This window comes from Somniosus microcephalus, unplaced genomic scaffold, assembly GCF_052327205.1.
Source record: "Somniosus microcephalus isolate GS21.2 unplaced genomic scaffold, FLI_Smic_1.0 unresolved_chr1, whole genome shotgun sequence".
Classification (NCBI taxonomy): domain Eukaryota; kingdom Metazoa; phylum Chordata; class Chondrichthyes; order Squaliformes; family Somniosidae; genus Somniosus; species Somniosus microcephalus.
In genome coordinates this window covers 133753134-133781127 of record NW_028225179.1, presented here as the reverse complement: position 1 = coordinate 133781127, position 27994 = coordinate 133753134, and the positions used below count along the sequence as shown (strand labels likewise).

The 27994-nt window shown below is 47.5% G+C and overlaps 1 protein-coding gene and 1 pseudogene across 2 annotated transcripts in view; both read right to left on the bottom strand.

Moving 5' to 3' along the window:
• Nucleotides 1-3: 3 nt before the first annotated feature.
• On the bottom strand, nt 4-27934 carry LOC147095886 (uncharacterized; annotated as a pseudogene). Its single transcript, XR_015074578.1, has 8 exons — nt 27772-27934; nt 27474-27569; nt 18776-18925; nt 15841-15902; nt 15654-15749; nt 12113-12135; nt 11898-12019; nt 4-7085 (listed from the first exon to the last, which is right to left on the bottom strand). The product of XR_015074578.1 is annotated as an uncharacterized LOC147095886 (transcript).
• LOC147095880 (guanine nucleotide-binding protein-like 1) overlaps nt 27637-27994 on the bottom strand; it is a 176426-nt gene continuing 176068 nt past the window's right edge. Inside the window, exon 6 of the mRNA XM_085973734.1 lies at nt 27637-27978. Coding sequence (XP_085829860.1) covers nt 27943-27978 — 36 coding nt within the window. The 3' untranslated portion in view covers nt 27637-27942. The remainder of the gene's footprint in view (nt 27979-27994) is intronic.

The following is a 27994-nucleotide window of genomic DNA, read 5'->3' as shown; positions in this document are numbered from 1 at the left end:
ATCTTGAAGGTGGGGGAGGGAGGGGATGTTGAAGGTGGGGGAGGGAGGGGATGCTGAAGGTGGGGGAGGTGATGTTGAAGGTGGGGGAGGGAGGGGATGTTGAAGGTGGGGGAGGGAGGGGGATGTTGAAGGTGGGGGAGGGAGGGGATGTTGAAGGTGGGGGAGGGAGGGGATGTTGAAGGTGGGCGAGGGAGAGGATGTTGAAGGTGGGGGAGGGAGTGGATGTTGAATGTGGTGAATTGGCTGCTGATCAATCGGACTGCTTTGTCTTCTATAGTGTTTGGAAAGCTGTATATATTTGTGTAAATTCTACCATGTATATATGCATAATATATTTTTCCTATATCCATTCAAAGAGAACACATTAACTGTTTTCCAGTGACACTATTCAAAAAGGTGGTAGAGAAAAAGCGGGGAATTATAGACCAGTAAGCCTGACATCGGTAGTGGGGAAAATGCTGGAGTCTATTATAAAAGATGTAATAGCAGAGCACTTGGAAAACAGTGACAGGATCGGACAAATTCAACATGGATTTACAAAAGGTAAATCATGCTTGACTAATCTACTGGAATTTTTTGAAGATGTAACTGGTAAAATAGATAAGGGAGAACCAGTGGATGTGATGTATTTGGACTTTCAGAAGGCTTTCGATAAGGTCCCACATAAGAGATTAGCATGCAAAATTAAGGCAAATGGGATTGGGGGCAAGGTATTGACTTGGATAGAGAACTGGTTGGCGGACAGAAAGCAAAGAGTTGGAATAAACGGGTCGTTTTCCGAGTGGCAGGCAGTGACTAGTGGGGTACCGCAAGGATCGGTCCTAGGACCCCAGCTATTCACAATATTTATTAATGATCTGGACGAGGGAATTGGATGTAATATCTCCAAATTTGCAGACGACACAAAGCTGGGTGGGAGGGTAAGCTGTGAGGAGGATGTCGTGAAACTCCAGTATGATTTGGACAGGTTGGGTGATTGGGCAGAAACATGGCAAATGCACTATAATGTGGATAAATGTGAGGTTATCCACTTTGGTGGCAAAAACAGGAAGGCAGATTATTATTTGAATGGCAATAGATTGGGAGAAGGGGAAGTGCAAAGAGACCTGGGTGTCCTTGTGCACCAGTCGCTGAAGGTAAGCATGCAGGTGCAGCAGGCGGTTAAGAAGGCAAATGGTATGTTGGCCTTCGTAGCAAGAGGGTTCGAGTACAGGAACAAGGGTGTCTTGCTACAGTTGTACAGGGACTTGGTGAGACCGCACCTTGAGTATTGTGTGCAGTTTTGGTCACCTTACCTGAGGAAGGACGTTCTTGCCATGGAGGGAGTGCAGCGAAGATTCACCAGGCTGATACCTGGGATGGCAGGAATGACGTATGAGGAGAGATTGTGTCGATTGGGCTTATACTCACTGGAGTTTAGAAGATTGAGAGGGGATCTCATCGAAACCTATAAAATTCTGTCAGGTCTGGATAGACTAGATGCAGGAAGGATGATTATGATGGCCGGGGAGTCCAGAACCAGGGGTCATAGTCTAAGGATAAGGGGTAAGCCATTTAGGACTGAAATGAGGAGGAACTTCTTCACCCAGAGAGTGGTGAACCTGTGGAATTCTCTGCCACAGAGGGCGGTGGAGGCCAGTTCATTAAATATATTCAAGAAAGAGTTGGATATATTTCTTGAGGCTAAAGGGATCAAGGGATATGGGGAGAAGGCAGGGACAGGGTACTGAATTTGGATGATCAGCCATGATCTCATTGAATGGCGGAGCAGGCTCGAAGGGCCGAATGGCCTACTCCTGCTCCTATCTTCTATGTTATGTTTCTATGATAGGAGTGCAAGATTTAAAATTCCTGTTCAAATAAATTCACTTTTGAAATGCACCCTTTGAGGCACTTGAGAACGAATTGTTGTTACCAGAAATGCTGTTTGCTCCAGTTACAGGGGATATGACTGTGAATAACCCGATTTTGATTTACAGAAAATAAATGTTAAAAATGTGATTTATATTGGGGTACAGTAGTCAGTTTATTAGTAATTTGAGAAAAATATACGGTGAACATCTTTTCAAACCAGTTGACAAAATCAGTCCATGTCAGCATTTACCCTCCACCAAAACCAATAATTCTATTCACATTTAACCGTCCTGTTCCCATATCCCTTCAACACCTTTTTCTTCCTCTCTCTCTCTCCAGTCGAACCTTGAATGTTGACGTAGTTTCTGTCTCAGCCACTAACCCTGCAAGTGAATTCCACAGCCTCATGACTCTCTGTGTAAAGAGGTTTCTCCTGCTCCCTGTTCTAAATCTATTACATTAATCTTTGATCTATCGCCCCTTGTTCTTGACCCCTCAACCACTGCAAACCGTCTGCTTCTACCTACCCTGTCCCATCCTTTCATCATTTTAAGCATTTCTATCCTGGGACTATGAAATAGTGGCAATAACAGAGACCTGGGTGAAAGAAGGGGAGGATTGGGAACTTAATATTACTGGCTAGTGGGTGTATATGATAGGCCACAAAGTAGTGGAAAGGAGACAGAGGAGCATATTTTCAGGCAAATTACAGATGGATACAAGAAATATAGAGTAATGATAATAGGGGAATTCAATTTTCCTAATATAGATTGGGATAGTAACAGTGTAAAGGGCAAAGAGGGGGAGGATTTCCTGAAACGTGTACAAGAGATCTTTCTAGATGAATGTATTTCCAGCCCAATGAGGAAGGTAGCAGTGCTGGATCTAGTTCTGGGGAATGAAGTGGGGCAAGTGAAGCATGTTTCAGTGCGGTGGGGGTGGGGCGGGGGCGGCATTTGGGGAATATTGTTCATAATATGAACAGGTTTAGAATAGTTATGGAAAAGAACAACAAACAATCAAGCCTAAAAATACCTAACTGGAGGAGGGCTAATTTTAGTGAGTTTAAAAGGGATCTGGCCCAGGTGGATTGGAATCAAACATTGGTAGGCAAAACAGTAACTGACCAATCGGAGACCTTCAAAGAGGAGGTGGTTCAGGTACAGAGTAGACAGATTCCCACAAGGCGGAAAGGAAGGGCCTCTAAAGCTAGAGCTTATACGAACATACGAATTAGGAGCAGGAGTAGGCCACTTGGCCCCTCGAGCCTGCTCCGCCATTCAATAAGATCATGGCTGATCTGATTACTCCACATTCCCGCCTACCCCCGATAACCTTTCACCCCCTTGCTTATCAAGAATCTATCTACCTCTGCCTTAAAAATATTCAAAGACTCTGCTTCCACCGCCCTCTGAAAGGAAGAGAGTTACAAAGACTCACGACCCTCTGTGAAAAACATTCTCCTCACCTCTGTCTTAAATGGGCAACCCCTTATTTTTAAAGAGTGACCCCTAGTTCTAGATTCTCGCACAAGCGGAAACATCCTCTCCACATCCACCCTGTCCAGACCCCTCAGGATCTAATATGTTTCAATCAAGTCACCTCTTACTCTTCTAAACTCCAGTGGATACAAGCCTAGCCTGTCCAACCTTTCCTCATAAGACAACCTGCCCATTCCTGGTATTAGTCTAGTAAACCTTCTCTGAACTGCTTCCAATGGATTTACATCCTTCCTTAAATAAGGAGACCACTACTGTATACAGTACTCCAGCTGTGGTCTCACCAATGCCCTGTATAACTGGAGCATAACCTCCCTACTTTTGTATTCAATTCCCCTCACAATAAAGGATAACATTCTATTAGCTCTCCTAATTACTTGCTGTACCTGCATACTGACATTTTGCGATTCATGCACTAGGACATCCAGATCCCTCTGCATCTCAGAGCTCTGCAATCTCTCACCATTTAGATAATGTGCTTCTTTTTTATTCTTCCTGCCAAAATGGACAATTTCCCATTTTCCCACATTATACTCCATTTGCCAGGTCTTTGCCCACTCACTTACCCTATCTATATCCCTTTGTAGCCTCCTTTTGTCCTCTTCCCAATTTACTTTCCTACCTATCTTTGTGTCATCAGCAAATTTAGCAACCATACCTTCGGTCCCTGGATGACTTAATATAGAGATTAAAATGAAACAGAAAAAGGAGGGTTTTGACAAATGTAAGGCTCTTATATATTAATGACCTAGACCTGGGTATACGGGGTATAATTTCAATGTTTCCAGATAGCACAAAACTTGGAAATGTGGAAAGCAATGAGAAGGATAGAAACAGGCTTCAGGATGACATAGACAGACTGGTGAACAAGGACAGATGAAGATTAACTCAGAGAAGAGTGAATGATAGATTTTGGTGGGAAGAATAAGGAGAGGCAATACAAACTAAATGCTACAATTATAAAGGGGCTGCAGCAACACAAAGACCTGGGGTGTGTGTAAATAAATCCTTGAAGGTGGCAGGACAAGTTGAGAAGGCTGTTGTAAAACCATACGGGATCCTTGGTTTTATTAATACAGGCATAGAGCACAGAAGCAAGGAAGTTGTGCTAAACCTTTATAAAACACTGGTTAGGCCTCAGCTGGAGCACTGTGTTCAATTCTGGGCACCACACTTTAGGAAGGCTGTCAAGACCTTGCAGAGGCTGCAGAAGAGATTTACTAGAATGGTACCAGGGATGAAGGACTTCAGTTATGTGGAGAGACTGGAGAAGCTGGTGTTGTTCTCCTTGGAGCAGAGAAGGTTAAGAGGAGATTTGATAGAGGTGTTCAAAATCATGAACGGTTTTCATAGGGTAAATAAGGAGAAACTGTTTCCAGTGGCAGAAGGGTCGGTAACCAGAGGACACAGATTTAAGGTGATTGGCTAAAGAACCAGAGGTGATATGAGGGGAAAAGAATTATGCATCGAGTTATCGTATTCTGGAAAGCACTGTCTGAAAGGGTGGTGGAATCAGATTCAACAGTAACTTTTAAAAGGGAATTGTATAAATACTTTAATGGAAATACATTAAGGGGCGATGGGGAAAGAGCAGGGTAGTGGGACTAATTGGATAACTCTACCAAAGAGCCGGCACAGGCACGATGGGTCGACTGACCTCCCCTGTCTATGATTCTGTGTGTCCCACTGTTTGAGGAACGGAAACACTGATTCCTTACACCAAAGCCCAAGTTGGTCTGCCTAATTACCCTCCGTCTCCTCACTAGCACGTGGTACGGGTAGTATTTCAGGAAATACCACACTTGAAATTCCTCCATTAACTTTCTTCTACCCGACCATGATTTCTGGCCCTCCTATGTAACAGAGGCCCCCGCTCCTCCTCTAGGTACTGGGGTCTCCTCTACTACTCTGACCCCCAGTATGGTCTTCTCTAATGCCTCATCTATCAAAGCTTCTCCCTCCCCAATATTTTCATGCATGGCTAGTTGCTTATTAAGGCTGGTGACGACAACCTTGAGTGCATTGAGCAGCTCGCAGTTTAAACTCTCTCGAATCTGGGGCTTGGAGGCAAAATCTCACATTTCCACAATGTACAAAGTAATCCTTTCCTGTGCAACTTCAGAGTTTTAATCTTGAGTTAAAAAATAACATTTTGTCCCTTGGATAATGTACATAGCAGATCCTACCCCCTCTACATCGAATTCCCACTCCCACCAAATTCCCATTGTCCATGTCCTCACTCTGTCCCCAGCTCACTCCATTACCAGCTCACTCTGCTGTGCTCTCAGCTCCTTATTACTCTACATTGTAAGTTCATGTTCCTTGCTCTCTAAGGCCATAAGTCTTACTGTAAGGTTACTGATTAACACACAGTTTTCACATCTCTTCCTCCCTCTATTGTATCTGGGCTCCCTCATTTGTGACCATCCCACAACAAACACATCTCATGGTGTGCATCTTCATCAACCTTCTCTCGGCAGTTTCCCTTTCTTATATTTCTCCCATTGCCCCCTTTCCTACATTACAACAGCGACTACACTTCAAAACTACTTCAATGGCTGTAAAGTGCTTTTGCACGTCCTGAGGGCGTGAAAGGCGCTATATAAATGCAAATCTTTCCCTTTTTTAGTTTAACTGATTTTAAAACCCTTTGTTCCTTTTTGATTTTACTTCTTATCTAGTGTCCACTTTTACTTTTTCCTTCCCTCGGGTATTATTTAATTTGCCGTGTCTCGGATGGTCCTCTTTGTCATGTACTTCCCACTGGTGTTCTATCTCACCCTAGTTCCTCTCTCCTGCCCCTCTTTACCTTTTCTTCCCATCTTGAGTCTGTGGTTCCCTTGGTGTATTTCTGCCCATGTTTAAATTCTCGCTGTCTCTGGGCCCCGATGATTCTCGATGTTTTTGAGGTTTTTAAATTTAATTTTACAGGAGTCTCTGGAGCAGTTGCCACGAGTTTGTTCCACTGCACCGATTAAACAAACAAATCTCACCAACAAGAGATTGTCACTCGGTTTGCCCGCCCTGACCTCAGGTGACATTGGGACCATCCGCACCACCTGTGACTGAGACCGACGCCCATCAGTTTGCAGCTGGCAGGAGGCAGGTAGGCGGTGTGAAATTATGGGATGGAGCTGCTAGTGACCCTTCACCCCGCAGATTGTCAGCGGGGCGGAGTTTTTCCCACCCTCACTCAGTCCCGGACAGAAGAAGGGAAAGAGTCTCTCAGTGAAAGTGTGGGTGAAGGTATGCAGATGGGACATGTTGTCCGCATTGTAAAATGACACCTGTCCACCCTCATAGTCCAGGAACACCCCGATCTTCCGGGGATCCCCACTCGGGGTGAGGGGGGTATCAGAGGGGGAGGTGCCGGCAAAATAGCCAATTCCCGGTTCCAGCCCCACAGTCCAGTATCCGGCCTCAGGTGTCGGTTCAATGTTCCCTTTCATTGTGATTCTCTCTTTTTCCTTTTGACAGACTCTCGGGCCACTCCCAGGCGCCACCGTGTCTTGTTCCCCACCTCCACCTCCCAGTAATGTATTTTGCTATCGTCCCAGTAGTGTCTCCCTGATGTGAATGACTCCGATCCCAGGGCAAAGGGCCAGAAATCAAACCTCTCCGGGGTGTCAGGGAGCTCCTGCCATGTGCCTCCGTCTCTCACACTGGTCCGGTCCACAGACACGATGAGCCAGGGATTCGCTGTGTTCGGATCCAGAGTCAGAGAGGCTGGAGCTGGGGGAAAGTTACAATAACACAGTGAGCGGTTTAGTTTGTTGCTGTGATTTATTCAAACACTTTCCCTTTTTAAAGTGGCCATTCGGGGGATTCCCGGGGACTGCGGTGTATTTAAAGGGCTCCAGGTTCTGTTATTGGAATCTGCTCTGACCCGGGAGTTTACGCTCCTGGGGTCGCTCTGACCTCTGCTGCCCACTGCGATCTGACCAGGAACTCTGCGGCCCCCCGGTCCCCTGCTGTTCTCAGCGGCTGCAGAGTGACCCAGGGACCTTCAGAAACACACAAGGAATCGGCGCCAGAGGCTACGGTGGGGCTTCCAAACGGAAGAGCGGGGAAAGGTACAGACACCGGAAGGAAAGAGAGAAGGGAAGGGAAAAGAAGCAAAAGAATGGGAACTGCTGCAGAGGAGAAGAGAGAACCCAGAGGAGGAGGGAAACTAAGTTTATAAAAAAAACTGACATCCTGATATCCATAAATCTCAATAGACTCCAACACACAATCAGCCAAACCTAAACTGATCGACATAACAGGACAGGTGGAAGCGGCATTTCTACAGGAGACCCTCCTCATCGCCCTCAGAACACACCAGGTTTATGAGTGAGTGGGTGGGACAAATGCTGGCCGCCTTCTCCTCAGCCAAGAGCAGAGGACAGTCACACTAATCACCAGCAACCTCCCCATTACTCTGGAGACACACATTCCTGGAGAAGGAGGCCGCTCCATCCGAATGAAAATTAATTAAGAGGACAAACCAAAGTGATGCTTCAGTTCAGTGTCCTGAATGAGGAGTCCCCGCTTCAGCATTCCTCACACTCGCCCCACCTATGGACAACACAGGAACCAGGAGTGGAGACCCAGACTGTGCTCTTCACGCCAAACAGGACAAGCTCCCAGCGGACACAGGACACGGGGACAAGCAGCCTGAATAATCCGAGATCAAAGTAGTGTCCTGGGCCTAGAGGATGTATGGCGGGCCCACACCCCAAAGAGAAGGAATTCACCTTCTACTTGAACCGACACCAGACACACTCCAGGATCGGCTACTCCTCCCTGAAGCATCCCGTCTATCCCGCCTACCCTGTTGTGATAGGAGGTAAACAGGACTTGCACCAATTAAACTCCACTCAGTCCTCGGAGCCTCACACGTTCCCTCCCACATGTCTCAGAGTTCCTGCCTACCTCCAGGTGAAGATCATCTCCTCACATATACCTTAAGGTGGAAAATGCTTGACTGATCTATTGCACATGGTCACTCTGGACCCCAATCTCAAACACTGAGCTCCAATCTGGAAAAACCACACCAACTGATGCCCACCCTGCCAAGTTTTACAAGGCCACAATCCCGGAGCTTTCTCCCCTCCGGCTGAACCTCCTAAACCCTGTACTGGAGACACTGAACCAGGTACTCTGAAATTCATCACAATCATGTCAACACATAAGAAATGTAAGGTTATCCCAAAATGGTCATCATTCACCCTCCTTAATGCTGGCTGTAAAATATTGGCCAAGGTCCTGCCCTCCTGACTAGACATGGACATCAGTGATAATTTAATCTCTGGTCTGGGAGCTGGTTTATTCTCCTCTCATAAGAACATAAGGAATAAGTGCAGGAATAGGCCATACGGCCCCTCGAGCATGCTCCGCCATTCAATAAGATCATGGCTGATCATCGACCTCAACTCCACTTTCCCGCCCGATCTCCATATCCCTTCATTCCCCTAGAGTCCAAAAATCATTCTATCTCAGCCTTGAATATACTCAAAGACTCAGCATCCACGGCCCTCTGGGGCAGAGAATTCCAAAGATTCAAAACCCACTGAGTGAAGAAATTCCTCCTAATCTCGGTCTTAAATGGCCTACCCCTTATCCTGAGACGATGCTCCCTAGTTCTGGACACTCCAGCCAGGGGAAACATCCACTCAGCATCTACCCTGTGAATCCCCTTCAGAATCTTGTATGTTTCAATGAGATCACATTTCATTTTTCTAAATTCCAGAGAGTATAGGCCCATTCCACACAATCTCTCATTATAGGACAGCCCTCTCATCCCAGGAATCAATCTAGTGAACCTTCATTGCACCGCCTCCAAGGGAAGTATATCCTTCCTTAGATAAGGAGACCAAAACTGTGCCCAGTACTCCAGGTGTGGTCTCACCAATGCGCTGTACAATTGTAGTAAGGCTTCCTTACTCTTATACTCCAACCCCTTTGCAATAAAGGCCAACATGCCATTTGCCTTTCTTATTGCTTGCTCTACCTGCATGGTAGCTTTCTGTGTTTCTTGTTGGAGGACACCCAAATCTCTCTCAACACCAACATTTGAAAGTTTCTCACCATTTAAAAAATATTCTGTTTTTCTAACCTTCCTATCAAAATGAATAACCTCACATGTCCCTACATTATACTCCATATGCCACCTTACTGCCCACTCACTTAGTCTATCTATATCCCTTTGCAGACGCGTTGTGTTCTTCACACAGCTTTCTGTCCCACCAGCTTTGTATCATCAGCAAACTTGGATAAATTATACTCGCTCCCTTCATCTAGGTCATTAATATAGATTGTAAATAGCTGAGGCCCCAACACTGATCCTTGCAGGACACCTCTAGTTATAGCATGCCAACCTGAAAAAGACCCGTTTATCCCTACTCTCTGTTTTCTGTCCATTAACCAATCCTCTATCCATGCTATCACATTACCCCCAACCCCATGAGCCCTAATCTTGTGTAATAACCTTTTATGTGGCACCTTATCGAATGCCTTTTGGAAATCTAAATATATTACATCCACTGGTTCCCCTTTATCTACCCTGCTAATTACATCCTCAAAAAACTCTAATAAATTTGTCAAACACGATTTCCTATTCATAAAACCATGTTTACTCTGCTTAATCATGTTATGATTTTCTAAGTGCCCAGATACCTCTTCCTGGATTCCAACATTTTCCCGACAACTGATGTCAAGGTAACTGGCCTGTAGTTCCCTGTTTTTTCTCTCCCTCCTTTCTTGAATAGCGGTGTTACATTTGCGACCTTCCAATTCACTAGGACCATTCTAGAATCTAGGCAATTTTGGAAGATCAAAACCAATGCATCCACTATCTCTTCAGCCACCTCTTTTAGTATCCTAGGATGTAGGCCGTCAGGTCCAGGGGATTTGTTGGCTCTTATTCCCATTAGTTTCTCTAGTACTTTATCTCTACTTATATTAATTACGTTAAATTCCTCACCCTCTTTGGTTCCCCACCATTTCTGGTATGCTTTTTGTGTCTTCTACTGTGAAGACAGATACAAAATATTTGTTTAACATTTCTGCTATTTCCTCATTCCCCATAATAATTTATCCTGTCTCAGCCTCTGAGGGACCAACGTTTACATTTGCTACTCTCTTCCTTTTTACATACTTGTGGAAGCTCTTACAACCTACTTTAATATTTCTTGCTAGTTTGCTCTCATTCTATTTTTTCCCTTTTTATCAATTTTTTGGTCAACCTTACTGGTTTCTGAAACTTTTCCAATCCTCAAGCTTACTATTATTCTTTGGAACATCATAAGCTTCTTCTTTTAATCTAATGCTATCCTTAACTTCTTTAGTTAGCCACGGTTGGATCACTTTTCCCATGGAGTTTTTGTTTCTCAATGGAATGTATTTTTGTTGAGAATTATGAAATATTTCTTTAAATGCTAGCCACTGCTTATCTACCACCATACCTTTTAATCAATTTTTCCAATCTACCTTAGCCAACTCGCCCTTTGGCTTTATTTAAGCTTAAGATTCTAGTTTTGGACATAGAATTTCACCTTAATTTTGAGAGTGACTTGCCTATCATATTGTGATCACTCTGCCCCAGAGGATCCTTTACTATGAGATTGCTAATTAACCCTGTCTCATTACACAATACAAGATCTAAAGTAACCTGTTCCCTGGTTGGTTCCATGACATATTGTTCAAGGAAACTGTCCAGAATGCATTCCATGAACTTGTCTTCCAGACTACCTTCGCCAATTTGATTTGTCCAGTCTCTGTGGAGATTAAAGTCCCCCAAGATTATTGCATTACCTTTGTTGCAAGATCCTACTATTTCTTGATTAATATTCTGTCCAACGGTATAGCTACTGTTAGAGGACCTATATACTACTTCTACCAGTGTTTTCTGTCCCGTGTTATTCCTTATCTCTACCCATACTGATTCTACTTCCTGATCTTCCGACCCACAATCCTTTCTCACTACTGTCCTATTGTCATCTTTTATTATCAGGGCTACTCCCCATCCTTTTCCATTCTGCCTGTCTTTTAGAAACATCAGGTACCCTGGAACATTTAGTTCCCAACTTTGGCCACCTTGCAACCACGTCTCTGTAATGGCTATTAGATCAAACCCATTTATCTCTATTTGTGCCACTAGTTCGTCTATCTTGTTAAGAATGCTTCACATATTCAGATAAAGAGCCTTTAATTTAAAATGTTCCCATTATTCCCTGCTTTGACCTTATTCTCTGCTGCAGTGCTACCGTTAAACTCTCTGACCCTTCCTGTCACACTCTGCTTATTTTTACCCAAATCGCTACACTGCTCTATTGCCCTGACCTTTCTCTTTAGATTTCTAAATTTCCCCTCACCTGACCCCTCTTTTTTTTTTTTTAGTTTAAATCCCTATCTAAAGCCCTATTTATTCGATTCGCCAGGACGCTGGTCCCAGCCCCTATGGAGCAGCTCCCTTTTTCCCCAGTACTGATTGAAACCCTGTTTTCCCACACCACTCTTTGAGTCTAGGTCGATAAATCAGGAAAAGGAATATAAGAGTTTTACCGGGGTTAATGGCATCTATCATTTCTCTCCACGCTTTGTACTGTAAAGGGCCGTTGAACTTTCCGATCGACAGCTTGCCATCTGCTAATGATGGTTTATAATAGTCCTCACCAGTCCTGTAAATATTAAACAGTTGATGTTATAAATTGACCATAAACTCTTTGCTGAGTTATTTTACTAAATTTTGCAGAGTTTCAGTAAACAGTGTGTCCTACCTCCTCTCCTGACACGTTTCCTCCTGAAACCAATAAAACATAAATCTGAGTTGACGGAGACTGACCGTCTATATCCGGACAGCAGAAATTACACCCACATTGTGACAAGATGCTGAGAATTCCGAATTCTCACTGCCGGGACCGCACAGCTAGAAAGAAGATTTATTTGAAAACCAGGCGGCAGAAATTCCACCAAATTTTATTAAAAGCACTTGAAAGAAAGAGGATGCAGTTGGAAAATCTGATTTGTGTGGTCAGGTTCTGGAACTGAACACCAGTCTCACTCAGAGACACAGTGACTCTCACACCCACCGCACCAGACAAACCCACACACTCACACAATGTAACTGGAACTGAACACCAGTCTCACTCAGAGACACAGTGACTCTCACACCCACCGCTCCAGACACACCCACACACTCACACAGTGTAACTGGAACTGAACACCAGTCTCACTCAGAGACACAGTGACTCTCACACCCACCGCACCAGACACACCCACACACTCACACAATGTAACTGGAACTGAACACCAGTCTCACTCAGAGACACAGTGACTCTCACACCCACCGCACCAGACACACCCACACACTCACACAATGTAACTGGAACTGGATTGTAATGTGAGCTCCAGGAGAATATTAGCCACTTGGGGACACAGAAATAATTACAACCTAAGTATTAAGATCACGGCAACACGTTCCCGGATCCTGCAGACAGTGTGGGAGCCGGTTAGTTCAGTCATAACAGCAGATCCGCCCCGGAATAGACAAGAGTCGTTTTAAATCAATTTTGAATTTTTCAGCAAATGCTGCATTTATTTCAACGTTGTCATCGCTTATTTTGCAAATAACCCACAATATAATCCTCACCTTCAGAAAAGTCAGCGCGTCTTGTTGCTCCATCTGTTTCTGCAACTTTGAAAGCTTCTCCTGAATAGAATTTAAATTCACTTGAATTTCTCGAAGGTTTTTCTCCATTCTTTTTAGAATCTTCCCCTCTTGTCTCTTGAGATCTCGGATTAACCGCTGCTCTTTCTCAGTGAGAATCTGGTGCATTTTAGCGAACTCGGATGTGATGTGATTTTGCAGACTGCTCGACTGTTCCTACCAAATGGAACATTATACGGTTTGTACTAAATGTACCGAGGATCTACAAATAGTACCAGATTTCAGAAGAGCCAAGTTCACTAACATGGCAGACGATTTGGAACGGATAAATTGGCCCACCCTTCTGGGTGGTGATGAGACCGATGTAGAATTCAACTGGAATATGTTTAAGAACAAGATAAAAAATGTGGAAGACAAATATGTACCCAAAGTCAAAAGAAGGGACTGTCCCAAGAAAAAGCCATGGTGGCTGACTGGTGATTTACAAAGACAAATAAGATGTAAACAAAAATGTTTCTATAAATTAAAGGCATCTAATACTGAACTAAACAGAGTTGAGTGTAAGGGACAGCTAAAAGAAACAAAGGCTGCTGTTAGATCAGCTCGAAGGATAATGGAAAAGAGAATCATAGACAATTGTGGAAGTATTGAGGAAAGCTTTTTCAGTTATGGGAAGAGTCAGAGAATTGTCAAAGACGGTATTGGGACATTGAAGGATGTTCAGGGACAGATTACAAAGATCTCACTGGGTATGGCAGAAATATTAAATAAGGATTCAATTGCATCGTTCATCAAAGATGATGCTTGACTATTAGAATCGGATGATTTTAACAATAAACCTAGTAATATTAACATAGATGAACATATTGTTTTAGATAGAATTAAGAACCTGAAAATAGATAGAGCAGCCGGGCTGTCAGGGAGATGGGACACGTGCTGTGCAGCCCTGAGCCCATATTGTTAATAGCTCACCGCACTCTGGGATGTTTCCCATAGATTGGAAGGAGTCTAATGTAGTTCCCATCTTTAAAAAAGGTAAAAGACAGTACCGGGTAAGTATAGGCCCAATAATTTGACATCAGTAATAGGAAAGATGCATAATTAAGGATGCAGTATATGATTGCTTGGATAGAGAGAGACTTGTTAGGGACACCCAACATGGCTTCATAAAAAGGTGATGTCTTACAAATTTGATTATATATTTTAAAGAAGTCTCCAAGATGGTGGAAGAGTGAAACCCAGTAGGCATTGTTTACTTAGACTTCCAAAACGTTTTTTTATAAGGTATCGCTTCTCTATAAGACTAAAGCCTTTGGCATTAGTGTAAATATATTGAGTTGGATGGAGAACTGGCTGGAAGGATGTAGGCAAAACTAGTTATAGATGGATTTGGATTTGTTTGGAGACTGGTCACCAGTGGTGTCCTGCAGGGATCGGTGTTCAGACCGTTGTTCTTCACTATTTTTAAAAATGATCTAGATGTAGGTGTTGGGGGCATGATCTGTAAATTTGCAGGAGATACTGAGATCTGTGCAAGTGTTAGGACTGTAAATGATGCTCGACAGCATCGGGCTGATCTTGATGTGTTTGGAGATTGGGCTCATGATTGGCAAGTGATGTTTAATTTGGGTAAATGCAGTGTTAGGCATGTGGGCAGGACGAATGCTCAACATTCATACACCCTTCAGGGGAAAGCATTCAAGAAGGTGGAGAAAGAAAGATCTGGGCATTCTAGTGCATGGATCTCTAAAGGTTCATGAGCAATGCCATGAAGCAATAGCTAGATTGAATAGGGTGTTGTGGTGAATTCACAGGACAATTGACGATACAATGAGGCAGACTACTTTGTCCTTGTACAAAATCTTGGTCAGCCTCAGTTGGAATGCTGTGTCCAGTTTTGGTCTCCACACATGGTGGGTGTTATTGAGGCTATGGGAAGTGTGCAGAGGAGGAGCCACTGGACTAATTCCCAGTATAAAGCATCCTGGTTATGAACATATGCTAAAAGAGTTGGGACTCTACACTTTGAGAAGTGTAGACTTTGGGGTGATCTGATTAAGGTTTATAAGATTATTAAGGTAATAGATTGTGTTCCAGTTGACAGTTTGTTCCGATTAAATAGATTAGGCGAACCAGGGGTCACAATTTTAAGTTATATAAGGCCAGATCTAGGTTAGATGTCAGGAGGTGGTTCTTTGCCCAGAGAATAGTGGACCTCTGGAACAGGCTGCCATCTCGTGCGGTGGACGCTGATTCGCTGAATTTCTTCTAGTGAGAGCTGGACCTGTTTCTGGCTGGGGTGGACATCACCTCTTACAGAAGGCAGGTACTGCAGGGAACTCAGAGACACAGTGAAAGCCTGGACTTGTTTAGATGGCCTAGATGGGTCGGAAAGAAATTTCCAATATTTCCCCCCCCCAAATTGGCCTGAGTTATTTAACTGTTTTTTCACCTCTCCCAGGAGATCACGTGGTTTTGGGTGGGGTATTTATATTGTGACAAACAAAGTATCACAATTGTGCGGGACAGGCTGGATGGACCAGAGGGTCTTTACCTGTCTCTCGTTGTTCATATGCTTATATAATCATGTACCGGGATAGAGGGAACAAAACTAACCGAGATCCCAGAAGATCAGCACGGGGAGACCTTACCCTAACTTCGGAAATCCGCCGTTTCTGGTTCAGTTCCGTTTCTAGAACCGCCGATTTCTTCTCTGTGAGAGATTCTAAAGAGGATTTCAGCTGATCCTGGGATTGGGAGAGAAAAATCACAAAATCAAAAGGCTGGACTATGGAAATGTGATAAAATAACCAGGTGATAAAATCTGTTCCATTTTACCTTGTAGATTTCAACAGCTTCTTTAATCGACATGAAGTTGTGGGATTTGTGTTCCCGCGCATCTATACAAGTGTAACAGATCAGTTTCTTGTCAGTTTCACAAAACAGCTTCAGTTCTTCCTGATGTTCCTCACAGTGAAGTTTATTTTCCTTCTCTTTCGGATTCAAGTTTATTTTTCGAGCTTTCTCCGCCAGACTGGCTAAGGCCCGATTAATCTTTAGGTTTCTTTCCGGAAACTCCTCTACATTCCTGGCAGGAGTTTCTCTCCTTTTCCCAACACCGTGTGATACAGGAGCGGCAGAAGTTGTGCCCACACTCCAGTGAAACCGGATCGGTGAAGAATTCAAGGCAAATAGGACAAGTTGCCTCCTCTGTCCAACTCTCGGGCTGCTGCCTGGAAGCCATGTTCACGCTCAGCACTTCCTGATTCAACCCGCTTTCAGATTCGATGTTCCCGAGCTCCCGAACACCTTCGGCTCAGCGATTTCCCGAGCAAGTTCGCGGCAATACTCGGAGAATTAAATTCCTGTTAAAACTTTGCAGGTTTCCTGAAAAAGACTTTTGTTGCGAGACAAACCGCACATTTGCTTTCTGTGCAGTGAAGGGCCGTATTAAACAAACCGACTGACTCCGTGCATCACTTTAATGTTGTCTGGAGCCGGGAAACACGCGCTAAAGGTGTAGAAATAATTGCTCTGATCCCAAATGTTTTGCAGATGATGTGAAGATGTCAGAAACTGTGATAATTATCCTGGTTTTGTTAAAATATTTAATTTCACCATCCTTCATACATTGATATGCTTTTTATTGCAGTGTATTGATTTAATATAATGCATTGGAGGCGATGTGCCGTTATGTTGCTCCACATGTTGGCCCGGATTTGAAGTTTGGAGCCACCTCTGGTCATATTTCGGGCCCGAGCAATTTTAAAGCGAGAGGTGGGCGGACTGGGCGGAGTGTCGCTGAATTCCCGGGGAGGAGGGCGCATCGGGTGTGGGGAAGAAGGCAGCCTCCTAACTGTGGAAACACATTCTTGTGCTCAATTCTCACTGCAGCTGGCGGTGCCCGGGCACGGCCGCGCTACAGGAGCGACACCCGGCCCTTCCCCTACCTGTGTCTGCAGAGTCCGGTAACCAGAGAGAGAGCAAAGGTTGATGATAAAGTCACTCACTCACACCCGGCCCTTCCCCTACCTGTGTCTGCAGAGCCCGGTAACCAGAGAGAGAGCAAAGGTTGGTGATAAAGTCACTCACTCACACCCGGCCCTTCCTCTACCTGTGTCTGCAGAGCCCGGTAACCAGAGAGAGAGCAAAGGTTGATGATAAAGTCACTCACTCACACCCGGCCCTTCCTCTACCTGTGTCTGCAGAGCCCGGTAACCAGAGAGAGAGCAAAGGTTGATGATAAAGTCACTCACTCAATAATACAATACAATACAATACAAATCGCTTTATTGGCATGATAAGGTACATCTTATGTTGCCAAAGCATCAAAATACATTTATGGTTGAACACATAAACGCGGTTCCATTCATACAGTGTATAAACAGGTATATCCCTGAGTTTATAAATATATTTTCGCCTTGTTTATATATACTCTTGTCTTAGTTTACTGGTTGTCCCTCTGTTCATGGCAAGCTGTAACATAGTGTGCCGCCAGTGTTACACAGCTTCTCTCCTCCCCCAGTAGGAATGGGAGTTTTTGGTTGTCAGTCAGATTTCTGAATTCAGGGCATATTTGTGAGAATTTTTGATAGAAATTCTCTCTGATGCCCTGATATTTTCCACAGGCTGTGAGGAAGTGCATCTCTGTCTCAACTACTCCCTGACTGCAGTGAGAGCATATTCTGTCTTCTCTTGGCAGCCTGGTCTGCCTGTGTCTGCCTTTTTCGATCGCTAGGCTATGTTCGCTAAGTCTGTACCTTGTCAAGGTTCTTCTCAGTTTGTTATCCTTTACCATGGTCAGGTAATCAGCTATGTTGTATTACCCGGCCCTTCCCCTACCTGTGTCTGCAGAGCCCGGTAACCAGAGAGAGAGCAAAGGTTGATGATAAAGTCACTCACTCACACCCGGCCCTTCCCCCACCTGTGTCTGCAGAGCCCGGTAACCAGAGAGAGAGCAAAGGTTGATGATAAAGTCACTCACTCTCACCCGGCCCGAGTGGGAATGGAACGGTCCCACTCGGACCTCACCGTCCTTGGCCTCTTGTATTGTTCCACGGAAGTTCAACGTAAACTCGAGGAACAGCACCTCATCTTCCGATTAGGCACACTGCAGCCTTCCGGACTCAATATCGAGTTCAACAATTTCACATCATAACCTCGGCCCCTATTTCATTTTTTCTTGTAATTTTTCCACTCCTTTCCCCCCCCCCCCCCCGCCCCACTTTTCCTTTTGTTTCTCTCTCACACCTGGCAGCTATCTCTTGCCCTGCCAGTGCACTTTACACCTAATCTCAGCCTATTGCCATCTCGTCTAGCTTCTAGTGCCTTCTATTGTCTCTTTTTTACTTCTTTTGTTTCTTTTATTCTTTTGTCCGATCGCAGCCCTGCCTCCGATCTATCTTTTCTTTCCAGTTTTGAAGAAGGGTTCGACCCGAAACGTCAACTCAAATTTCTGTCCGCGGATGTTGCCTGGCCTGCTGAGTTTTTCCAGCATTTTCTGTTGTTATTTCGGATTTCCAACATCCGCATTATTTTGCTATCGTTGTAGCCCCTCTTTGCCCAGGCTGCAAGGAGACAAATGACGGACGCTATGTCAGAAAGACATCAATTCTCACCCCAGGTCCAGCCTGGAACTCGTTATCAATACAAGACGCAAGGGCAAAAAAAAGCTTTTCTCCTCATTGATTATTTTAAATATAACTAGTAAACAGCCTCTTCTCCTCTTTCCCCAACCCACAATCCCCCACTGCTAATCTCGCCGTCCAGTTACCTTCGCAGATGTCCCAGGCCGTGAACTTGGCCTCGGCCTGCTCCCCGGGCCTGTCCTCCTCCACGTTAGGGTGCTTGAGCTTCAGCAGCTTCTGCACGGGAATCCTCGTGGCCAGGTAACCGACGGAGGTATAAGGCTCCTGGATCTGTGCTATGGGGTAAATCCCAGCCAGAATCTAGAGGGAGAGGGAGGCAAAACTGCAATCTTCAGAAACGAGCCAAGTGACTCAATGAGGTGAATGGTCGGCCCATGGGGTGATCTAAGTGAGGTGTTTAAGATGATTAAAGGATTCGATAGTGTAGATAGAGAGAAACTATTTCCTCTGGTGGGAGATTCCAGACCAAGGGGGCAGAACCTTCAAATCAGAGCTCGGCCATTTAGGGATGATGTCAGGAAGCACTTCTTCACACAAAGGGTAGTGAAAATCTGGAACTCTCTCCCAAAAAGCTCGTGAGGCTGGGGGTCAATTGCAAATTTCTAAACTGAGATTGATATATTTTTGTTCAGCAAGGGTATTAAGGGATACGAACCAAGGCGGGTAAATGGAGTTAAGATACAGATGAGCCATAATTTAACTGAATGGGGAACAGGCTTGACCCGTTGAATGGCCCCCTCCTGTTCCTAAGTTCCTATCCTCTATTTTGATAGAGGTTTTGATAGAGTAAACAGGGAGAAACTGTTTCCAGTGACAGGAGGGTCAGTAACCAGAGGCCACAGTTTAAAGTAATGCGCAAAAAATCCAAAGGCAAGATGAGGAGAATTTGTTTTTCATACGTAGCGATTTGTTTAAATCTGGGATGCACTGCCTGAAAGGGTGGATGAAGCAGATTCAACTTTCAAAAGGGAATTGGATAAACACTGAAAAGGAAAAAAATTGCAGGGCTGTGGGGGAAAAGAGCAGCAGGGGTGTGGGACTAATTGGATAATTATTTCAAAGAGCGGGCCCAGACACAATGGACCGAATGGCCTCCTCCTGTGCTGTGTGATTCTATGAGAAGAGCGAGGGTTTCTGCTGGTGGTGCTGATGTGGTGCCGGTTTCTGCCAGCAGGTGTCAGACGAGAGTCACACAGAGAACAGCTGAATCCGGGAGAGGCAAAACGCAGCAGCAGCAGCTGGGAAACGACCGGCAGATTTTTATGGAGCAACTCTCACGTTGGATTCGGGCTAAAGAGGGAGGGAGAGCCGGGAGCAGGAGTCGCAATGGACCGGGAGGGAGAAAGAAGAAGACGCAGTCAAAGACATAGGCCTAGAAATAAAGACATAGGCCTAGAAATTCAGTATAGCCGCTTTTGGGGCGGTAAAGTCAGGCGGCCGCTAAAGTTTGCGCCCGACGCAAAGTCGTGCCCCCTTCGCCGATATTCAGTCGCATCGCCCCAAGAGGTTGCTGCTGCGCTAAAACAGGCGATGCACGACTATCTTTAGGCGCTAAGCCGGCGGTGCTGAGCGATACCCCCAAGGCCGGGCGCAGCGCCGGTGCGGCGAGTTCTTGATTGACGGCAGACACTCTGGCGCCGGTCAGCTCTTAAAGGGGGAGGGTCGATTTGTTTGGCTGCCACGCCCTGCACACTGCAGCCCTCAACCTAGGCCTGACCACTTCAACTTCACCTGCACAACGCCCAGGGCTATGGAGAAGGCCAGGGAGAGAGTGCAGCGCTTCAGCGACGGTGACCTGAGGCTGCTGGTTGGCGGAGTGGAGCGCAGGCGCCATGTTCTGTTTCCAGAAGGTGGCAAGAGGCCGCTGCCCAGCGCCTACCGGAAAGCCTGGAGGGAGGTCTCCAACAGGGTGTCTTCCAACAGCGTGGTTGCCAGGACTCCTGTGCAATGCCGGAAGAAGTTCAACGACCTCACTCGGGTTGTCAGGGTGAGTACCCTTTCCAGTGTCCTCCTCATCCCTGCATGTGCACCTCATTTTATGGGCAAAGGGACCTGAAAGCCCTAATGGCCAGCCCTCATCCAGCAGCTATGGGACTGGCATGAAAATCACTTGCACATTCAGCACTTTACACACTGTACAAGCTATTCGACCATGAGAGGCAGTGCAGACAAGATCAGGGCTTCACACTGTCAGGGCCAGTCGACCATGGGAGGCATTGCAGACAAGATCAGGGCTACACACTGTACAAGCTATTCGACCATGGGAGGCAGTGCAGACAAGATCAGGGCTACACACTGTACAAGCTATTCGACCATGGGAGGCAGTGCAGACAAGATCAGGGCTTCACACTGTACTTAGAGGCCGTCCTTTCTCTTGCAGGCCAAGGTGGCGCACAACCGGCGCAACCGAACTGAGACCGGGGGAGGCCGTCCTGACCTCAAAGAGCTCTCCGACCTCGACCAGCGTGTGGAGTGCACTATGGCAGGCCGGCTGATTGGCCCCGTCGCCAGTGGAGATGCCGACCCTGTTCTGGGCACCAATGGTAAGGGCATCACCTTTTGGACCTCTCTCGTTCCACTTGCGCCTCAGATCAGCATCCTTTGCCACTGTCCGACCAATGCGTTGAATGGCAGCACTCATGCCTCCCTCGCTGCCGCCCTGTCCTCACTCTAAAGCTACTCTTGTGCCTTCCTGCTTTCAGATGGTGAATCGCCAGGTGAGGAGGCGGGCCCTCAACCTGCCACTGTCAGCCCTTCGGAAGACGAGGAAGAGGAAGCCGGCCCATCAGTGCCACCCTCAGCCGCGCCAGCCCATGGCGATGTAGGGGACACGTCTTCCCTGGAGGGGAGCCGGGGGGAAGGGTCAGAGGAGAGTGAAGCTCCGGGGCCCAGCGGCCTGCAGCAACGCGGGAGGGGTGGGGAAGCTCAGCGGACTTCTCCCCAGAGGGTGAGTGCGGCCTCCAGTCCTGCGATGGTCAGCGCAGAGGAGGTGCGGCTCCTGGAGGAAATGGCCATCCAGGCTGAGCGCAGGCACACTGAGCTCATGGCTGCAGTGGCAAGGATGCCTGACTCCATTGAGTCCTTGTCAAGGAGTGTGCAGCAATTTGGAGCAGCACAGGCCAGGAGTCTACAGGACTTCGCAGCAGCACAGGCGGCTTCGAGCCAAGTGCTCAGTCGTGCCGTCCATTCACTGGCTGTTGTCATGCGGACACAGACCAGGGCCACACGGGCACTAACTGCTGCCACCCTCGCTGGATCAGCCAGGCATCGCCAGGGCACCCGCCATGCAGCAGCAGCCCAGCAGTCTGTTCTTCAGCTGTTTGCTGCGCATGCTGCAGTGCTGGCCCGTGCGAGTGCCACTGTATCAGGCGACCTGCGATCTGCCAGGTTGGCACCATTCCTGCAGCCGACACTGCCACTCTGCCATTGCAGCTGCCACAAGCTGCTGGACAGACTGCTGCCGCCCAGCCAGAGTTGGAGCAGTCAGCAGCCGGCCACTCCAAGGCCAGAGCTGGTGCAGGCCGACCCCCAAGGGCATCTGCCGTCACGCCATCTGCCCCTCAGCAGCCTTCCCCCAGCCTTGCTGCAGCCACTGGGCTCCCATTGAGGAGGAGCTGCAGGGCGGGCAGGGGCCAGGCAAGGATGCGAAAGGCATCGCCCTTGCAGGGCAAAAAGTAGAACGTATGCTCAAATGCCTGTTGTGTTTTTGTAAGGCCGAGACTGGTGTCTTTCTTTCTTTTTGTAAGGCCGAGACTGGTAGTTTTGTGTTTTTGGAGGAGGCTTCTCCACATGAGGATGTAATGTGGGAAGGGCAGAGGTTTGCAATAAATTATTGTTGTTAAATTGCACTGTGCATTGTCTTTTTGTAAAGTCCTGGTTGCCCTGCTCGGCTGAGGGCTTGTGGAGCGGCTACATTCATCTGCTGACATTGGCACAAGCCATTCCCTGAGAGGGGGCCTAGAACCGATGTTCAATAAGCCGGCGACGGGCGGCTCTTGCACTTTCTGCCTCCCTCCTGTGCTGGTCCTCCTCCTCCTCCTCCTCCTCAGGTGGTCCTCCAATCTCTGGTGGCAGTGGCTGAGTCCTGCGGATAGCCAGGTTGTGCAGCATGCAGCAAACGACCACGAAATGGGAGACTCGCTCCGGTGAATATTGTAGGGCTCCACCGGAACGATCCAGACAGTGGAACCGTTGCTTCAGGATGCCGATTGTTTGTTCGATGATGTTCCTAGTCGCTTGATGGCTATCATTGTATCCCTCTTCAGCAGGGGTGCTGGGCGCATGGAGCGGGGTCATCAGCCAGGTACACAAAGGATAGCCTTTGTCCTCGATAAGCCATCCTCGTGGGTGAGGCTGGGCCTGGAACATGTCTGCCACAGAAGTCTGGCGCAGGATGAAGGCATCGTGGCTGCTGCCTGGAAAGCGGGCATTGACAGCTAGGATGAGCTGCCTGTGGTCACACACCAGCTGGACGTTCAGCGAATGGTAGCCCTTCCGGTTGCGGTAATCCTCGGCATTCTCCAGAGGTGCCCGCAAAGCCACATGCGTGCAGTCAATGGCACCCTGCACCATGGGGAAGCCCACGAATGCTGCAAAGCCCATTGCACGCTGTTGCTGCTTGGCAAGGGCCATGGAGAAGGAGATGAACTGACGTCTCCTTTTGAAAAGGGCATTGGTGACCTGGCGGATGCAGCAATGCACGGCGAACTGGGAGATGTTGGAAATGTCCCCAGCAGCGGATTGGAAGGAGCCGGTGGCATAGAAGTTGAGAGCCACCGTCACCTTCACTGCCACCGACAGAGACGTCCTGCTCCTCAGCTGTGGCTGCAGATCACCGCCAAGCAGGCGGCAGATCTCTGTGACCACCTCCCTTCGGAATCGCAGCCTCCGAACACACTGCTCATCAGACATGTTGAGATAGGAGAACTGCTGGCGGTATACCCTGGGTGGGTAAGGCCTCCTTTGCCGACGCCTGTTGCCCCCTTTCCGTCTAGCCAGGGCTGCCACTCTCTCACGGCATCTGTGAGCCCTTTGGATGTAATTGAGAAAGCCAGCGTTTACACCCATTGCAGCCCCCATAATATGCAGGCAAACAATGAGATATCAATGAAGGCAAAGACAAGTGGAAAGCTGTGGCCTGAAGCCACAAGTACCGGTCCGAGTGGTGAGCCAAAGCAAAAAGCTCTCTACCTTGGTCCCTCTGCAAAGATCCGTGTCTCAAGAAGGAGTGCTGCGAAATGGCAGCCTTTTATAGTGCAGGAGGTGTGCCCTTTAATTTGCGCCCCCCGCGCCCTGCTTCGTCTGAGCACCGTTCCACTCTAACAGTCGCTAGGGGCGCCAAGCGCACAATGGGGCGTCGCGACTGAATTTCCGGTTTGGGGCACACAAAGGGCGTTGCACGAAGAAATTACGTCATGATCTGCGCGCGCAGCTGAGCGCGCGCAAAGACTTTGCGCCGCCGCTAAATCTTGAGTGAAGTTGGGGCGAGGCGCAGATCGCGCTGCGCCCAGCCGCTAGCCGCCTAGCGCCCGACATCTACTCCTCCTAAGGTGCTACCGGCTGGCGCAACCAACTGAATTTCTAGGCCATAGACTTTAAAAGGAGTTATTTTGAAGGGAATTTTTTAAAATTTTTTTGAATCATTCTCAGGCTGTGCCGGAATTGGAAAGGCCTCATTACTGTTCTTCCCTCATTGACCCGGCCACACAGAGGGAGCAAGTGGTTATGGAAGAGAGTTCCAAAGAGCAGGGGCGTAGTGACTGCTTCAGATGGTTGAGTCACACAGACTAGACAACCTTAACTTCAATTCAAGCTTAGGACAGAGTTGCCTAATCTCAGCCAGGACTGCACTCGGGACATCCAATTGACCTACAGAGTCATAGATTTAAACAGCACAGAAAGAGGCCCTTCGGCCCATCGTGTCCGCGCCGGCCATCAAGCCCTGTCTATTCTAATCCCATTTTCCAGCACTTGGTCCGTAGCCTTGTATGCTATGGCGTTTCAAGTGCTCATCTAAATGTTTCTTGAATGTTGTGAGGGTTCCTGCCTCTACCACCCTTTCAGGCACTGAGTTCCAGATTCCAACCACCCTCTGGGTGAAAATGGTTTTCCTCAAATCCCCTCTAAACCTCCTGCCCCTTATCTTGAAACTTTGCCCCCTGGTTATTGACCCCTCTACTAAGGGGAAAAGTTCCTTTCTATCTACCCTATCTATGCCCCTCATAATGTTGTACACCTCAATCAAGTCACCCCTCAGCCTTCTCTGCTCTAAGGAAAACAACCCCAGCCTGTCCAGTCTCTCCTCATAGCTGAAGCGCTCCAGCCCAGGTAACATCCTGGTGAATCTCCTCTGCACCCTCTCCAATGCAATCACATCCTTCCTATAGTGTGGCGACCAGAACTGCACACAGTATTCCAGCTGTGGCCTAACTAGCATTTTGTACAGCTCCATCATAACCTCCCTGCTCTTATACCCTATGCCTCGGCTAATGAAGGCAAGTATCCCATATGCCCTTTTAACCACCTTATCTACCTGTCCTGCTGCCTTCAGGGATCTATGTACATGCACACCAAGGTCCCTCTGATCCTCTGTCCTTCCTAGGGTCCTACCATTCATTGTATATTCCCTTGCCTTGTTAGTCCTCCCAAAATGCATCACCTCACACGTTTCAGGGTTAAATTCCATTTGCCACTGTTCTGCCCATCTGACCAACCCATCTATATCGTCCTGTAGCCCGAGGCTTCCCTCCTCGCTATTTACCACACCATCAATTTTCATGTCATTTGCGAACTTACTGATCATACCTCCTACATTCATATCTAAATCATTAATGTACACTACAAACAGCAAAGAACCCAGCACCGATCCCTGCAGTTCACCACTGGACACAGGCTTCCAGTCACAAAAACAACCTTCGACCAACACCCTCTGCCTCCTGCCAGTAAGTCAATTTTGGATCCAATGTGCCAAATTGCCCTGGATCCCATGGGCTCTTACCTTCTTGACCAGTCTCCCATGTGGGACTTTGTCAAAAGCCTTACTGAAGTCCATGTAGACTACATCAACTGCACTACCCTCATCCACACACCTAGTCACCCCCTCGAAAAATTCAATCAAATTGGTAAGACATGATCCCCCCCCGACAAAGCCATGCTGACTATCCTTGATTAATCCTTGCCTCTCCAAGTGGAGACTAATTCTGTCCCTCAGAATTTTTGCCAACAATTTCCCAGCACCGAAGTTCGGCTCACTGGTCTATAATTCCCTGGTTTATCCCTACTACCCTTCTTGAACAATGGTACTACGTTAGCAGTCCTCTGGCACCTCCCCTGTGGCCAGAGAGGTTCTGAAAATTTGTGCCAGAGCCCCTGCAATCTCCTCCCTTGCCTCACACTGGGATACATCTCGTCAGGACCTTTGCACTCGTAGTGACCTCCGCACTCCAAGGGGTTGGGGGGAGGGGGACGTGCCTGGGGAAAATCTGCTGGATTCCTGCCCTTGAACACAATGCAGCAACAACCTATTCACTATGCAGTGCACGTGTTTGCATTTTGGGCAAGAACACCATCAAACTGGTCTGGCTGGTCTAGGACAAAGCAGCCCGCTTGATTGGCACCCCCTCTACCACTGTAAACATTCACTCCTTCCATCACCGGCGTACCGTGGCTGCAGTGTGTACCATCTACAAGATACACTGCAGCAACTCGCCAAGGCTTCTTCGGCAGCACCTCCCAAACCCGCGACCTCTACCACTGAGAAGGACAAGGGCAGCAGGCGCATGGGAACACCACCACCTCCAAGTTCCCCTCCAAGTCACACTCCATCCTGACTTCAAAGTATATCAGCCATTCCTTCATTGTCGCTGGGTTAAAATCCTGGAATTCACTCCCTAACAGCACTGTGGAAGTACCTTCACCACACGGACTGCCGCGGTTCAAGGAGACAGCTCACCCTCACCTTCTCGAGGGCAATCAGGGATGGGCAATAAATGCTGGCTTTGCCAGCGACACCCACATCCCGGGAATAAATAAACATGCTTCCACTGTGGAGTAGCATTCTCCGAGTCTCGGCTCACAGTGTATTGGATAAGGTACGGGAGGGCGCCAGGCGCCTGTGCTCAGTACCCCAGCAAGGAGTCAGCGGCTTCAGCGTGATTTGAACTGCGGAGGTAGTGGGAAACAGACGGAGTTTATAAGATGACAGCACATCATGGTGTACAATTCTGGGCACCACACTTTAGGAAGGATGTTGAGACCCTGGAGAGGATACAGAGGAGGCTTACCAGGATGATACCAGGGATGAGGGACTTCAGTTATGTGGAGAGACTGGAGAAGCTGGGATCGCTCTCCTTAGAGCAGAGATGGTTCTGGAGGCATTCGAAATTAAACGGGATTTTGATAGAACAAGTCGGGAGAAACTATTTCCTCCGGTAAGTGAGTCGGTAACTGGAGGTCACAGATTTAAAATAATTGGCAAAAGAACTAGCGGGGAAATGAGGAGACATTTCTTCACACAGAGGGTTGTTCAGGTCTGGATCGCACTACCTGAAAGTGTGGTGGAATCAGATTCCACAGTAACTTTCAAAGGCAATTGGACATTTACCTGAAGAGGACTAATTTCCAGGGTTGTGGGGAAAAAGCTGTGTTGTGGGACTAAACTGGACAGAACTTTCAAAGAGCCGGCACAGGCATGACAGGCCGAATGGCCTCCTTCTGTGCTGTAAGATTGGATGAGGATTATGAAATGACTTGTATCGGTCCAGAGTGTTCCCGTCCCTTGTGCCGGAGCTCGTTTCCTGGGCCTGCCCCGATTCCCAGCCTTACCTTTTCCTCGCCTGATGGTCTCGCAGGTTTTCAGGAGTTGTTTGGGCCCCACGGCCGTTGTTCTGATTCGCCTCCGTCGCCTCCGCTTCTGAAACACTAAAACCCCACAACAGACAGGTGAAGGAAACCACAGCCCCACCGGTCGAGCTTGAATAACTGAAGAGCCCCACCTTTACACCAGCTCAAGGTTTTTGAAGTTATTAAAACTGGATGTCAGTCACTGTGTCTGTCACGAAGGTGGGGTGGGGGGGAATTAACCCTCTCACTCAGACACGGCGCAGGCCCTCCCGCTACTTACCGGCGCTCGGCTCCGTCTCGCCCGGTTTCTCCCGCGGGTACGACGTGAAGCAGAGCAGGTGGAGCTGAGGGAAGTTCTGCTGGGAATAATGTTTCCAGGCCGCCACTAGGGAGGGCGGAGCGAGGTCGATCTTATTCAGCACCAGGATAATGCTCCTCTTCATCTCCCGCCTTACCTAGTCGGAAAGTGCCGGGGAAATTGAATCACCTGCGGAGAGAGGAAG